The 16,658-nt window shown below is 39.4% G+C and overlaps 1 protein-coding gene across 4 annotated transcripts in view; it reads left to right on the top strand.

The window, feature by feature from the left end:
• Positions 1-15,008, top strand: part of PTGDR (prostaglandin D2 receptor) — a 22,709-nt gene extending 7,701 nt beyond the window's left edge. The window contains exons 2-3 of one of the 4 annotated variants that reach the window (XM_029951277.1): positions 5,521-5,783; positions 14,908-15,008. In XM_029951277.1, coding sequence (XP_029807137.1) covers positions 5,521-5,760 — 240 coding nt within the window. In that variant the 3' untranslated portion in view covers positions 5,761-5,783; positions 14,908-15,008. Of the gene's footprint in view, positions 1-5,520; positions 5,870-8,790; positions 9,017-9,977; positions 10,037-14,907 lie in introns of those variants that run through there. The other 3 variants (XM_029951278.1, XM_029951276.1, XM_029951275.1) reach the window with 3 other exon arrangements.
• The last annotated feature ends 1,650 nt before the right edge of the window (positions 15,009-16,658 follow it).

Below are 16,658 nucleotides of genomic sequence, written 5' to 3'. Positions count from 1 at the left end.
AAAGATTGCACACAAAGAACTCACATCTTTTCAAGCTTCAATAGTAAATATTCTGCTACTATGTATTAAATACTGCATGGTTTGCCCAAGCTAAGATGAAACCACATCATAAATCAATAAGCATTTTGCATTTTCTTTCATTATCTACTCAAAGTCATGCCTACTGCACCTCTAAACATTTCATTAAATCCAATGATACCGCATTTTAAATACTTGTTCATACATCTTACCTATGTCTGCATTGATTCAATCACTGCCTGTCATTTCTTCCTGTTCTTTATTTTGAGATGAATTCTTCTGTCTTCTCATTTTGCAGGAAGGAAAAACAATAATAATAGAGTGAAATAAAATTTAAAAATTAACAAAAAAGCAAATAAAGGAAGCCAAATCAAGGTGTGTTTGGAGTGCTTGTTAAGAGAAGCTTGATAGGAAAAAAAAAAAAGAGAGAGAAAAAATAAAACATAATAGATAAAAATTTTGCTCTTCCTGTGTCCAAGAAACAAAAGAAAAGAAAAACAGCAACAAAAAAAGAAGCAACAACAACAAAAAGAACAAACAAAGAAACCCAAGTGAAGCTAAATCCAATTTCCCCTAGAGTGGAAACTGCAGCAGCCTCTGATCAGTAGACTAAGTGGGTGGAAGGGATTTGTGCTGTGCTTCTAGGGGAGGGTCTTGTCGCTGCGGCCAGAGTGGACTTGTCCCGGGCAACAGGCCACCAGCAGCAGCGGCACCTGCTCAGAGTTTATGGCAAATTGCAACATAGAGCCAGTGCCAGGCTTTGCTGCCCTCAGCCTGCATCTTTGTTCCTGTACAGTTGAACCAGCCACCTGATTTCCCCACCGAAAGGCAGTATCACCTCTCCCAAATGCACTCCAAGCAAGGAGACCCAGGGGTCCTCAGACCCTGCTGCCCGCGCAGCTCCACCCCACTTCCTGGCCTGGGCACCCTCAGGGGCTGACGTCTGAAACTTCAGACCCTGTGCTCTGCTGTTTATAAGAAACTGGTGGCATTGAAGCCCTCTCCTTTCCCCCCTGTCAGTGGTTCTGGGGGGACAGTTTTCTGGTATAATCCTCTGTGTGTGTACTTTCGCTTTTTCTCTCTGCTGCTTTCAGGGGGCGTGCTTTCTTGCACAAAACCGACGTGCCGCGCTGTCTCCCTCTCTTTCTCCTCTCTGAATACTTCTGTCTCCTCTAAGAGCCACCACGGCTCTTCTCTCCGGATCCACCCCTCCATACCATGTACCCTGCTGTGTTGTCTCCCTCAAACTATGCAGATTGCTCTGTTAATCCTCAAATCTGTTTCCTAGGTGTTCATTCAGAACGGTTTGATGTTGATCTAGCTGTGTTTTGGGCAGGAGACAATCCCACGGGTCCCCTTATTCTCTGCCGTCTTAACTACTCCCCCTCAGCACAGTTTTCTAATGCAGTGGTTTTCTAACATTTTTGAGTGTAAAGATCCCTTTTCACTCTTAAAAATTATGAAGGATACAAAGAACTTTTATTTTGTAGATTATATCTGTTAGTATTTATCATATTAGAAATTTTAAATAAGAAAAATTTTAAATATTATTGCAAAACAAGTTAGCAAAATATACTTATTTCTTGTGTTTCACATCAGTGTAAAGAAAACTTGGGGCTTCCACAAAGATATAATGAATGATAATGAAGTTCTAGAGATCATAGCAGGAAAGCAGGAAGAAAACATGTTAGCTAGCATGGAAGTACTGAGAACATTCTCTGAAAGTGTACATATGTGTGTATCCAAAATCAACTACCTAAGAAAGGTCTAGCAAACACAAGAATACACAGTATGTATTACACTAGCCATTGGAGTGATAATGTCATTACACATCAGGTATCCTTGATAAAATTTCCTGTACACCTAGGAGTGAAAAGGGCAAATAAATCTTTTATATTATATTTTATCTTTTTTATGATATGATACCCTGAAGACACACTGAATGGCTATTGGAGACCCCCACACTTTGAAAATCACTCTCCTAAGGAATGGGGCTGGTGACTGGAAAAGATAAAGGCTATATGTGAAGGGAGAAAAAAAACCTTGCTCATACCATGAATATTATATTTCATTAAGCCAATGAAAAATTAAATTAATTTTGCTATAATGGTGCATTTGAGCAAGATATTTAACCAAATTGAGTTTTCCGATTTCCAATTTGAAAACATTTTTGGGAAGACAATATAGAGAATGCAGGACAAGCTTTAGAAGCAGTTTGCAGCACATTCTCTAATGCATGTCACATATTTTCATCAAAATTCATTTTACCTTAGAGACCCACAGTGTCCTGGAGGTTTGGTAGGGGAGCAGGGATGGGTACAGATTAGCCATGATAGCTGAGAAGTTTACAAGCCAGGGAAAGACAAGGACAAGCTTGTATGACTGCATATATCGGAATCCATGGAGTCAGAGAAGTGATAGAGGACACCCTGCATGTACTGAGAGAACTGATGTATGTATTTCATTTTGGTAAAAAGAATGGGTGGGGTGCTCCTTTCAAAGGAGGCTGATAGAGATTGGGTCCAGGGAAATGAGTTGAAAGTGGATGTAAAGGGCTAAAGCAGAGGACGAGGTCTGGGTGTTGTGATGGATAAACGGTATAGAAGGGGCATTAGAATCCAGAGAGCTCTCCTCAGCAGGATGTCCAGCTGCTTAAGTCTCCAGCAAGTTGGCCAACAGCAGTATGTTTTTTCATGGACTCTTAAGTCCAGGAGAGGGAGCTCCTCTCACACCAATTCACTGTGGAAATTGAACTGCTTTAAAGATGCAGGGTGTATATTCTGAGGTTACTCATTATTCTGGCCATCTTTTATAGGAGCAGTTTATAAAATATGTTCTAGAGAATGGTATTGAGCAACAGAGATGTTTCAAAAGTCTAAATTGTGTTTAAATTGATATCTTTTCAGAATTAATAGAATATGTCATAATGAATAAATTTGCCACATTTTTAGTAAACTCCAAAAATAAAAATAAAAAGGCCAGATATAGAACAATACATTTCTAATATAAATCAAGTGACTTGAAAATACAAATAACCCAATAATACACAATAGAACTGACATGGACAAATACTGTGTAGAAATAAAAATGGTTTGTTTCAGTTATGTAAATCTCATTTAGTTACTCAGATCCCAACTAATAAAGTATTATGTAATAGTTAAAATTATATTTTGCGGTACTCCACTTTGAGGAGAAAGGAACAAATGTAAAAACAGACTTACATAAAGTATTGCTTTTCAAATCAACTTAAGCATGTAGCCTGCTGTTGACCATCAAATTCAACATGTATCTGGTACCAAGATTCAATGCTGTAATTCATTGTGGGGATATAAAAGTGAGAAAACCAATAAGCTATAATACAGGGTGAGGAATGGAATGATTAGGGCCATAAGGGAGTTTAGAGCAGAAAAGGTATTGCTACTAATTGGTAAGATAATGATACTGGCAAATTTTTGAGTTCTATAATAGTGCTAAGATCTGTTGTCAGGGTTTTACTCATATCTTAATCAAACTTCAAAACAGTCATGGAATTATCCATTTGTATTATCCCCATTGTACAGGTAAGGAAATGGAGTAACTTGCCTGATTTCACACAGCCAAGGAGAGGATTCCATCTAACCCCACAGTCAGACTCTAAAGCTACTGAACTTAGCCACTACCTCAAAGTGGCTTCCTGAAGGGCGTAATGTTTGAGATGGACCTTGAAAGGAGCTAGCATTTGGGCATGTAAAATCCAAAAGGTTTTAAAATGAAATGCTCAGTTTCCACATCTTTGAAATGGAGATAATGATTGTGCTTACTTCATAGGATTCTGGTGAGGATGAAATGAAGGGGCGCCTGGGTGGCTCAGTTGGTTAAGCCTCCGACTTCAGCTCAGGTCAGATCTCACGATCGTGGGTTCGAGCCTCGCGTCAGGCTCTGTGCTGACAGCTAGCTCAGAGCCTGGAGCCTGCTTCTGGTTCTGTGTCTCCTTCTCTCTCTGCCCCTCCCCCTCTCATGCTCTGTCTCTCTATGTATCAAAAATAAATAAAACATTTTAAAAAAATAAATAAATGCTTAGAACAGTGCTCTACATGGACACTGACCGTTGTTATTACTATTAGTATTATCAGTGAGTGATGTTGGAAGAGGGCATTCAGATATTAGTGTACCTTCTTTTTTATGTTTAAAAAATATTGATTTATTTGAGAGAGAGGAAGAGTGCACACATGTGGACAGCAGAGGATCAGAGAGAGACAAAGAGAGAGAGAATCCCAAGCAGGCTCCCTGCTGTCAGAGTAAAGCCCGACTCAGGGTTCAAACTCACAAACCATGAAGTCACCTGAACTGAAACCAAAAGTCAGTGCTCAGTCAGTTGAGCCAACCAGGCTCCCCTAAGTGTAGCTTCTTAAGTGCGATGGATGGGAATGTCTGAGCCCACTGAAATGCTCTATAGAAAATAGAGTAAAAAGTAAGGAAGCAATTACAGGAAAACACATCTCCTTTTCCTTGATTGCACTGAATGGGTCTGGTCTGGACAGTTATTCATAACCTTTCCCAGTAATGTTGAGTTTGCATGCTTTCTGTCCCATTTGAGTCCATTTGGTCCCACTATGGATTTAGACTCTAAGTAGGCCTAGGGAATATAATAGCTGGCCTCCAGCAGAGTGGCAGGCAACAGTAGTGCTGGCTGAAGTGCTGGCCATGGTGGCTCAATGGCAGGAAAAGCCATGGGTTGGGACAGTTTGCAGGGCTCCAAAGAGGCCAGAGACCTCAGGGAAGATCAAGACAATAGTAGTGGTCAGGTACAATTAAGTAGCCTTATATTTCTCTGTGTGTGTGTGTGTGTGTGTATGTGTGTCTGTCCGTGTCCTAGTCTGAAAAGAGGATGTCAGTCACAAAAAGATAACCATCTATCCTAAGAATAAGTAATCAACATGAGTTTAACAGGTCCTTGTGTAAGTCTCCTCCTATCTTCCCACTGGAGTATTTCTGGTCTCCTTGTTAATTAAAAGTTTCTCTTTCATTGTTGTCTCCGAACATGCAACATTTCACAAGTGAGGCTTATTTTGGGGCTAATAGGACAGGAAGCAGGCAGAAGAATAAAAGGCAAACTGGAGAAAAGAGAATCTCTGTGTTTATGGAAGTGTGGTGACCCTGTTTGTAAAAGATTTGGTGGCCTGGGTTTGTCCCATGTCTGCTCTTCCTCTGCACAGCCTGGCAGGGACCTGGAAATCCCAGCCCCACAGCATCACAGCAAGTAGAGCAGCTCTCAGGGACTTAGACCCCTCTCCCGGAAGCACTCACTTCTGCTGAGCCATCAGGTGGGCCCTGCACCTTCTAAGCTCTTCACTTCTCCTATCAGCTGCAGTGGCCTTTGCTGCTTACAGATTTACCAAAAATGAATATTCCAAGCCAAGTTGCCAGATTCCTAAGAAATTAATGTTTGCAAAGCGAGGTAAGTGAATTTATTTCTACCATCAGCCTTTCAATGTCATAATGGGATGTTTTTCTTCAAAACAGTATCGTGCTTACTATGAAGCATTTAAAGCAGTCAATGAGAAAAACAGAGCCTTCGAAGAAATGGAAGACCTCCGGGCCTTGCGTTTTCTCTCTGTAATCTCCATTGTGGACCCTTGGATTTTCATAATTTTCAGAACACCAGTATTTCGGATGTCTTTTCACAAGATTTTCATAAGGCCTCTTACGTACAGAAATTGGTATAGTAATTCCTGCCGAACTAACGTGGAGTCCAGCCTGTGACAGTGTTTTACCACCGGTCTCTGGTAAGCTAAAGAATATGTCACATTTTCTGTCAAAGAACCATGATTAAAAAAAAAACAACTTACAATTTAAAAGCTGTCTCCCAGAACAAAACACCTCAATGTGTATTCAGAAGTATTTGATAACATCTGTAACAATCTGTGGTCACTCTAGAGTCATGAACCAGTTCAGTCGATTTTTTCATTTCGAGTTATGAGCAGCAACTACAATTTCACATAGTGTAACCAATGTTAACAGTCTTAAAGTGATGACATTAATTGTTCCAACATTTGGAACACTGCTGGGTGTTTATTCAGATTCCAGTAGAAACACAATTGTTTATAATTACGTGATGTGTGTTCTTAAAATTTCTTATCCTATTCATTTCTAGTGAAACCTGATTTGTTTATTTTGTATCATAATAACGTGAATTATAGATGCTCCGCAGAGATGTGGGGTGAGAAGTACAGCCGGGTCAGAGTTTGGAGAGGCCTTTGCCGGCCACCTTCTGGAATGGCGCTCACTGCTTCATGTGGAGAGGCAGTCCATAAATAAGTAGACATGAGGCAAGATGTGACAGTGGTCCCCAACCTGGAGAAGAAAAACTAGTTTTTATCTTTTGAACACTAGTTTCTTGTGTATTCAGGTAGGGATGTCAGTAGGAATCAAAATTTGGGGATGGGTTACAAAATGTTTCAATTTTTGGAAACTTTATTTTATATGTTAATCATATTGATGGATTCTTTGCAGGAGGGATTTATGCTTTGAAAAATGGTGACATATGACTTTCTAGAGAGTCATGTTCACTGTGTTTGGTTGTGTGAAGCAGTAGGGCATTTGGCACAGAGAAAAGCCCACCCAGGACTCAGCCAACCTCAATTGAGAATGTCAGCAACCTTACCATCCACCTATTAACAGCCATATTCTGCTCTTTGTGGGAACAGTAAGATCATAGTGAGATCCCTGAGAGCTATACTTTCAAAACCGGAGCACAATGTGGCTCATATGGAGCACAAGTGAGCACTTTAATTGTACATTTAAATGTTTACAAAGGTTAGCAACACTATGGCCAAAAGGGAGACGTAGGGAAAATCCGGTTGCAGCTAATAAGCCAAACAAGAAATTCTAAATCCAGCTAGTAGGTAAGAACTTGCACAGTTGGTAAAAGAACACACAGGGGCTGTTCGAGAGGTTTCAGCACCCCTGAGATCCCTATGTACCCAACACACTCAGAGACTCTGAGCTGGACACCTGGCTGCATTTGAATAGTCCCAAGACCCCCACTTAGCCATCCCTTCCAAAGAGAAGAGTGTTTGCCTTATTTCCAGTGTAGCAGCAACCCCATTTTCCATCTCTGGTTTATCTCAGAGAGATATTAACCTGGATCTATATGTATGTATCTATGTATATATGCATGTGTGTATGTTTGTTTGTTTTTGATATAAAAAAACTGTGAAATGCTCAAAATAGGAATATACAGTTGTAACTTGAGAAGATGACTTGATGAAAAATGCATTTGTTTTCAAGTTTAACTTTCACTCAAGTATTTAATGGGTAAATATATATATGTGTTTTATTGTCAGAAAAGGTGCGTCTTTTTTTGTGCTCTCCTTTTGGAAGATAAGCTATGATAATTGTCAAGGTAATTTGATAAGGTCTCAGAGGAGTCAATAAACATAATTTTATAATATTTTGCAGAGGAAGTTTCTTTAAATTAAAGAAAAGGGTTTAGTCTTCTTTTTTTGAATAAACAGTTGCCAGTCGTATTTCATTCTCTAGTGGTTTAATAGTATGAATTTTTATATGCTCTTCTATTAGCATTTATATTAGCCTAAACAAGTTTGCATAGCTTTATCCAAGGACTTAGTGAACCTTTTCATTTAATACAAAGTGTAGATATACCATCCTGATGAAATCCAAGTTAAGTTAGAAGTCCATTCTCCAATGATCTTCTGTTTCTTTTCATTTGTTCATTGGATCATTAAGTCTTAATTGACACATACCTTATGTCAGGCAATTGGTTAGGTGCTGAGGAAAAGAATACCTAAGACTCAGCCCTGGCCCATGAGTCCAGTAGGGGAGACAGTCATATAAACAGTTACAATAATGTGTAGAAGTCCCAAGAGTAAATGTGCACACACAGTCCAATTAGAAGACAGGATCTGAACTTGGGGTTGTGTGTGGGATCATCAGGAGAACTTCTCAGTGACAAGATGCTTAAGTGAAGTGTTGAAAATGAGTAGGAAGTTTGACTCTGACTGAATGCTGGACAAAAGCCCCCAAGATATAGTTTGCATAAAAAAACTGTATGTGGCTCATAAATGTACAAAATTTTCCAACCTAATCCAAGAAATGCAAAATTAAAATGAAATTGTCAAGGACTAAACCAAAAACCAAATTGAGTCTCAATAACAAGAAAGGGTTTTATTAAATAAAAGGAATGTGACTGGTGAGTTTGTAAATTTGACTGCCTTTTCTGGATAGCAACCTGACAGCGCATATCAAAAACCTAAAAGTGTTTTCTACCATTCTAGTATTCCATTCGACAATTCTCTAGAATAAACAGAAGGGCTGTCATAGTGATGTGCTAAACTCTTCTTTGTAGTGTTATTATCGGGAAAAAATGAAAACGAAGCCACTAAAAACCAAAACAAGGATTAAACAAACTCTTCGTATATAATATACACTTGACTTTTGAACAACACAGGTTTGAACTACGCAGGTTCACTTGTTTGTGGATTTTTTCTCAATTATATTGAAAAAACTTTTGGAGGTTTGCAACAATTTGAAAAAAACTCAGAGAGACTATAAACTAGAAATACAAAAAAAATTTAAGAAAAAGTTATTATAAGAATACAGTATATAAAAAAAGAATATATAACACATATAACATACAAAGTATGTGTTAATTGACTATTTATGTTATCTGTAAGGCTTCCAGTCGACAGTAGGCTATTAGTAGTTAAGTTTTGGGGAAGTCAAAAGTTACACACAAGTTTTTGACTATAGCTCCATCTCTTTGTGTTCAAGGATCAATTGTATATACACATATAATTGAAGAATTATGAAGCCATTGAAAAAATGTCTTCAAATAGTTTAAAGAAGTTAAGAAGGAATCTTACAATGTAATATTAGATGAAAAAGCATGATACAAACTTTTAAGGTATGATCCAGAAATATACATGTATAGGAAATACTTTTAAAAAATAAATCAAAGAATCAGAAGTATGAATCACCGTTACCCTTTTAATATAGATTTTCCCCTATAATTCTTTGCATTTTCCAAGTTTTAAAATAAGACCATGTTTCTTTTACATAAAATTATTTTTTAAAATGATTAGATATTGACCAAGCAAACATGGGGGAAAGCTTTCTATTTTTTTTAAATATTTATTTTTGAGAGAGAGAGAGACACTCTCCTGAGTGCAGGCAGGAGGAGGGGCGGACAGAGGGGGAGACCGGGAATCCCAAGTGGGCTCTGTGCTAACATCACAGTTTCACAGTTTCATGAACTTATGAAACACCAGATCATGACCTGAGCTGAAATCAAGTCAGACGTTTAACAGACTGACCCACCCAGGCGCCCTGGAAGAGCTTCCTAGTCTAAAGGAATTTTATGTGCAAAGCCACGCAGGAGTAGAGGAATGTGGCATGTCCCGGCTTAGTTTGTAGCTCCATTTGGCAGATGCTTGGGAATTGTGAGCAAAGGTGGTAAAAAAGCTGAAAAGGGAGGCAGGTTTTATGTAGTGTTGGGTGCAGTGGTGGAAGGTTGGAGACCTTGAAGCCAATGTGCAAACAGAGTAGAATGTGAGGAAGAGTGTGCTGGCGGCATGCACTGTGGATGGCACTGATGGGGCACTAGATGGGGTGAGGGAATGAGTGCTGGGGCCCCATGCAGTTGTGCAGTCTGTGCACTGCACCAGAGCACCGGCTAAGTGGGTGGATCTGAAATATAACCTTGGCCCTGCTCACCGGGCTGTGGACTGCATCCGCTCAGAGGAACGGGCCCCTTTTTATGACCTTGCTACTTGGAGGGGTACAAAGACAGTATATGTGCAGGCCCGGATGTGCCCTGTTGACAGAGAGGGAAGGAGGTGAGGAGGAGCTGAACTCAAGCGCTGGGGAGGGCGAGGTGAATCACACGGCTCTTTCATAGGTAGAGCTGACAGGAAGGATTCCAACTTATGATTCAGCCGTGCCTTTTGCTTTTCTTTCAGTTGTATATGATTTGGCCATTTTCTGCTTCAGTATACTCAAGAGCAAGTTAGGAAAGGAGACAATTCTGAAAAAAAAGTCCCCTCCGCCCTTCTTATTACATCCCCAGTTTATCTGGATGGAGGCTTGCAGCTACTGATTCCAGCAAAGTTTCTGGGCTACCTGTAGATTTTAATTATGTACTACCCAGCCAGGTTAATAAAGGGCCCCCTATTAGGACTGTTACTTTAGTTCCAATAATCAGTCCAAGGCTGACTGGGCCAGGTATTCTTGAAACTTTAGGGGAGAGAGAAGGAATCTCACAAGTAATAAGCACTTGGACGACCCCAGACACTCCCTAGCCACACGGCCTGCTTGCTCATTCAACTGAAGATCTTCATCCTCTAGGCCAGTGCTTTTCAAAGCATGGCCCTGGAGCATCAGTACCACCTGGAACCTGTCCAGCCCCACCTGACGAATCGAGTCTCGCGGGGCGGGCCCACAAACTGTGCTTTAACATGCTCTTCGGTGATTCTCACGGGTGGTCAAGTTTGAGAACCACTGCGCCATGCAAAAAGGAAAGGAAAAACAAAAAGACAAAATATGCAATAGACTCCATCCATGATGTTTCTCCGACCTCTGATTCTCAGATCTTTTCAGTTGCGGGTCATCACTCACACCTGACTCCATTTTAACTGTAAAGTTCTGAAGCCTGTTACAACATTCACAGGCAGGCAGCCCTTTCAAATGCTCACTGCTGATGGGAGTGATGAGCCTTTGGCCCCAAAAAGATAGAGCTGCTCCCTCAGATACGCTGCTGTGAAGCCTCCTGCAGATGCACCGTGGGCCTAAGGCTGAGAGTCGTTCTGTTGTGAAAGAACACCAACTAAAGGGCATTCATTCACAGAAATGTAACCAAAGATTATATGTAAAGGTGGGCTTTCATGTGGGATTTAAAAATATTTTTTAGCTCTCTATAGAATAGAAATCTCCAATAAAATTTGTATAGCTACTTTTAAAGTTTTATAATTTGTACTTTTTGAATGCTTTAAAAAATATATCATACTTCTTATCTTCCCTCCTAGGTTTTAAAGGATAGATAGATCCTAGGATCTAGGACTAGATAAATATTTTCCTGTTTTTCTCTTTTTTCCCCCTAATAACTAACATGTACTATAGAAAGCTATAAATATATATGAATATGTTATATATACATATATATTTATATGTATAAAGACGCTCTCTCCCATGATTTCCCAAAAACGTAAGTAATATTCAATAAGAGGCTGCTATAACTTGATCAGAGAGTTCTCTGTGTCTGAGAGGAATGTTCTCTTTCCAGCATACAAGGATTTTTATCTTAGGCCACGCAAAGGTGAAAATAATAAGTGCAGGAGAAAATGTGTTTGCGCCATATTTTCCTGCTATCACAGATTGTGGAAATTATCGGGTTTCAGTTTTATCCAGGAAATAGCAAGCTGTAATTAATAAAATTAGCAATGTATGGGGCACCTGGGTGGCTCTGTCTGTTGGGTGTCTGACTTCGGCTCAGGTCATGATCTCATGGTTCATGAGTTCAAGCCCTGCATTGGGCGCTGTGCTGACAGCTCAGAGCCTGAACCTGCTTCGGATCCTGTGTCTCCCTTTTTGTGCCCCTCAGCTCATGCTGTCTCTCTCAATCTCTCTCTCAAAAATGAATAAATGTTTAAAAAATTTAAATTAAGCTAACAATGTAAACAGTTTAATTTTAAGATAGTAAAAACAATTTTGCCTCTCTGGAGTAGAATGTTTCATGCCTATCTCTTTTATTTCCTCTCATGAGTGAGGCTAGAATTGCCGGTCTGGTTATTTCCAGTACCGCCTGCAGGTGGAGCAAAGCTGAGCTCACAGATCAAGAGTGGTAAAGTAATTAGGGCTTGTTCTCCTGCCTTTGCACAACTCTCTAACCTGTTGAAACAAATCAAAGGCCTCACCTGATATCAACTAGGTGAAGATGCAATCTTCCAGACAAATTTAAAAACTGCATATACTCGGAGTCAATCCAGTCTTAAAAATATTTGCAGCGAACGTATTCAGAATTCATCATGCTCTGGTTACAGAGAATGGTCAAATATAGGGAGAGTAAGAAATAAACTTGATTTCTTTTCTTTCTGCTACTAAATTGAGAAAACCAATGAGAATAAAGCATAGTAAAGTCAAATCTGATAATAAAGTATATTTTAAGTCACCTTGGAGAGCCTTCTACTGATCCTTAATTCATTAGAAGTGCTTAGAATTCACTTGGAAACATAGGACAAATTAAAAGTTAAAAATAATACAATGTAGTACAAATGTTACCAAATGCTGTGGAATAGGGCATAGATTTGAACACATCAAACCCCAAATCAGACAGTTGATAAGTTTAAGATTAGTCTAGTGGCACATTGTATTGACACTGAGTAAACAATGAAGTTGGTAACTTGCCAACATTAATTTCTTATCAATACAAAATAGGATATGGAAACAATAAGTGCCATGCAACATAATTCATGGTGATTTGGGAAGGACTTTTTAATTTCCTCCAATTTAAAGCCCACCCAATTGATCCAAAGGATACAAAAATGCTGATTCAAAGTGGCACATACACCACAATGTTTATAGCAGTACTATTGACAATAGCCAAAGTTTGGAAAGAACTCAAATGTTCACTGATTAATGAATGGATAAAGAAGATGTGGAATATATACAATGGAATATTACTCGGCAATGAAAAAGAATGAAAGCTTGCCATTTCCAACAATGTGAGGGAATTGTAGGGTATTATGCTAAGTGAAATAAGAGAAAGACATATTGTATGATTTCACTCATGTGGAATTTAAGAAACAAAACAGATGAACAAAGGGGAAGGGAAGCAAAAATAAAATAAAAACAGAGAAGGAGACAAACCATAAGAGATTTTTAGATACAGAGAACAAACTGAGGGTTGCTGGTGGGGTGTTGGGTGGGGGGATGGGCTAAATGAGTGATGGTATAAAGGAGGGCACTTGTTGGGATGAGCACTGGGTGTTCTATGTAAGTGGTGAATTACTAAATTCTATTCCTGAGATAATTATTACACTATATGTTAACTAACTTGGATTTACATTTTTTTAAATGGGGGAGGGGGAGCCCACCCAGAGAATTCTCAGTTAAAAAGACAAAGTGCAATCAATGATTCACTGATTATGATTGGCACATCCAAAATAAAATGATCCCAAAAACCTACAATGGGACCAAAAATCTATCCTTAAAATGTGAATTTTAAAAATGTGAATAAAAGTAATATTAGGCAAAGTAGAATTTAAGGCAATAAAAGTTTTAAATGGTTAAGTGCTTAAAGAGTCCATTTGAGGGAGCGGGGGAAGAGAGGTGAAGGTGATGGAGGAGGGCACTTGTGGGGAAGAGCACTGGGTGTTGTATGGAAACCAATTAGACAATAAACTTTAAAAAAAAAAAAGATAATAAACTAAGTCATATTACAGTTAAAAAAAAAAAAGACTCCATGTGAGAACACAGTGAGAAGAGAGCTGTCTATAAACCTTGGAAGCACATCCTCACCTGACATTCAATCTACCAACACCTTGATCTTGGAATTCCCAGCCTCCAGAACAGCAAGAAATAAATGTTTGTTGTTTATAGGCCAAAAAAAAAAAAAAAAGAGTCCATTGAGGCTGTAAATTACAATCAGTAGTGAATACCTTACAGCATGGACTTCTTTTGATAAAATAGTATGACAAAAATACAGAGAAAAAAGCATTGGAAACATGAAAAATGAAAGAAAATCACTAATTTTTTTAGTAGTTTTTTTTTTGGCATGGATGATTTTCATGCCCCCTCCCCCAGTCAAAGGTAGATCAAATAGACAAAAAGACATTTGTTTAAATAATTTATATTTCTGGTGCCACATAACTCAAAAGTCAGATTTGTATCCATTAGGAAGAGTATATTTAGGTTGGTCTGTTTTTAAACAGGCTTTGAAACAGACTTATAATTCACTTTTGGGGCCTTCAAGGCACCTTAAGAAAGATAAGCATGGGTTCCTCAGAGCCGCTAAAACAGGTTCAACAAGAAGCTTGTGTGACTGTGGAAGAGAAATGCCCAATGTAAAGCAGTGTTGTGAGCAGAGAAAATGAGCAGTGTTTCAAACATGAGCCCCAAACTCAGTCCTAAAGAACAGGTCTTCAGGGGCACCTGGGTGGCTCAGTCAGGTAAGCGTCCAACTTTGGATTAGGTCATGATCTCCAGCTTGTGAGTTAGAGACCTGAATTGGGCTCTGTGCTGACAGCTCAGGGCCCGGAGCCTGCTTCAGATTCTGTGTCTCCCTCTCTCTCTCTCTGCCCCTCTCCTACTCTCGCTCTGTCTCTCTCTCCTTCAAAAATAAATAAACATTAAAAAAAATTTTAAAGAATCTCTGTTAGATATTAGTTTGTCATTTAGTTGTTTTGTGGATGCAAAATTCTGTATACTGTGATCCAGAATGAGTATCAGTCAGGATTTTGTTTGTTGAATAATGGTTGGAGATTCTCCAAAGCAACAAGGGACAAGCCAATTGGTGATTTACATCATTGGAATGGCAGCTTCCAATACAGCTGCCAGTGATCCCTGTCTTAGTGTATATGCTCTTGTGTAATCTCTTCCCCTCAAGTGTGAGCTGGACCTAGAAGCTTGCTTCTAATAAACAGAATACAGGGGCGCCTGGGTGGCTCAGTCGGTTAAGCATCCGGCTTCGGCTCAGGTCATGGTCTCACAGTTCGTGGGTTTGAGCCCCTCATCAGGCTCTGTGCTGACAGCTCAGAGCCTGGAACTCCTTTAGCTTCTGTGTCTCCCTCTCTCTGACCCTCCCCTGCTCGCACCCTCTCGTCTCTCAAAAATAAATAAAAAACATTAAAAAAAGAATACAGTGAAAAACATGTGGGATGTTATACTCTGGATTAGGTGACCAAAAAAAGACGGGCCTCCGCCTTGCTTGCTCTAATGGAAGCCAGCTGCCATTGCTCTGAGAGGCTCACAACGCAAAACACTGCGGAAGTCACTCAGCCAACAGCCAACGAGGAGCTGGCGCCCTGGGCGCGCTAGCCCACCCGGAAGCGAACCTGCGATCACGTGAGCATTGCCGGAGGTGGAGCCTTCGGAGTCCAGCCCCGAGGTAGTTACTGCCTCCGAGACACCTTGACTGCGGGCTTGTGCGGGACCCAGAGGACCCAGCTCTGCGGTGACTGGATTCCGGACCCACAGAAACTGTGAGGAAAAGTTTTGTTTTTTTTTAAAGCTGCTAAATTTGGGGTTAATTTTTTTCAGCAGAGATAACTAATACAATCATTACTGTTAAATTAATGGATATGCCAGTTACGTAAATATCCATACATATTTTACTGATAAATGTGATACACAGAAGAGCTTCAAGCCTTGATATATTAGGTGTAAGGAAAATCCCAACAAATGTAAGAGAGGAGAAATTAAAACAGTTCATCTTCTCTGTTATGTTTTAAATTGCAACAAAAAAAATAATTACTCAGAAGTTTTTCTTTTGTGTACATGTGCATAAACACGCATGTGCAATTTAAATAATAATTGTAAAGTGCATTTTCATGGAGACACCATGCAGGTTAAGAACTAGAACCTTGCCCCCTGTGTGCGTTTCCCTGATCACAGCTCCGGAAGTAAATACTAATCTGACTTTGGGGATGACCATGTTTTGGCTTTTCCATTGCTGTACTTGTACTTTTGGACTTGGTAGGTTTTAGCCACTCTGGTAAGTTTGGAAATGGTATCTCATTGAGATTTTAATGTTGGTTCTTTGGAAGTTCTCTTTTTATAAAGCTTTTGTTCAAGATTTTTTTTGCCTAGATTTTCTTATAAAAGTCTGCCTTATTGATTTGAAGATGTCTGACCTATTGTTGCTTTGTCAGTTCTGTGTGTTGCAAAAATCGTCTTCCATTCTATAATCCTTCTTTCAGACTTTTTATGGTGACTTAAAATTTTTTTTAATGTTTATTTATTTTTGAGAGAGAGACAGGGAGAGAATGTGAGTGGGGGAGGGGCAGAGAGCCAGGGAGATACAGAATCAGAAACAGGCACCAGGCTCTGAGCTGCCAGCACAGAGCCCGATGCAGGGCTCAAACCCACAAACTGTGAGATCATAACCTGAGCCAAAATCGGATGCTTAACAGACTGAGCCACTCAGGTGCCCCTTAATGAATAGAAGTTTTCATTTTATTTGAATGTAGTATACTAAGCTTTTATTTCATGGTTGAGTTTTTTAATGTCTTATTTGAGAATTTTTTTTCCTAACCTGGAATCATGAAAGACTTTTCCATATTATTTTATAAAAGCTTTATAGTTTTGTCCTTTACTCTTGGGTTTTAGTCCATTTGTAATTTATTTTGTGCCTGGCATGATGCAGTAACTAATTTTGTATTTTTACTATGTCAATAACCCAGTTGTTTCCAATGGAACTTTTTACTGAAAAGTTCTTTCCCTCCCCATTGATATTAAATGTCATCACTGTCACATAGCAGATTTCCAGATTCGTATGCCAGTTTCTAGTCTCTGTAATATTCCATTGGCCTGTTGTCTTAGTTACTTAGTAGTTTTATCATACCTAGTACATTCAGTCCTCCACCTGGTTTTTAGTGGGTTTTTTTGTTTGCAGTTTTGTTTGTTTGGGAGATAGCACAAGTGGGTGA

Source organism: Suricata suricatta, chromosome 9 (assembly GCF_006229205.1).
Source record: "Suricata suricatta isolate VVHF042 chromosome 9, meerkat_22Aug2017_6uvM2_HiC, whole genome shotgun sequence".
Classification (NCBI taxonomy): domain Eukaryota; kingdom Metazoa; phylum Chordata; class Mammalia; order Carnivora; family Herpestidae; genus Suricata; species Suricata suricatta.
This window is presented reverse-complemented; position numbering and strand designations above follow the sequence as displayed.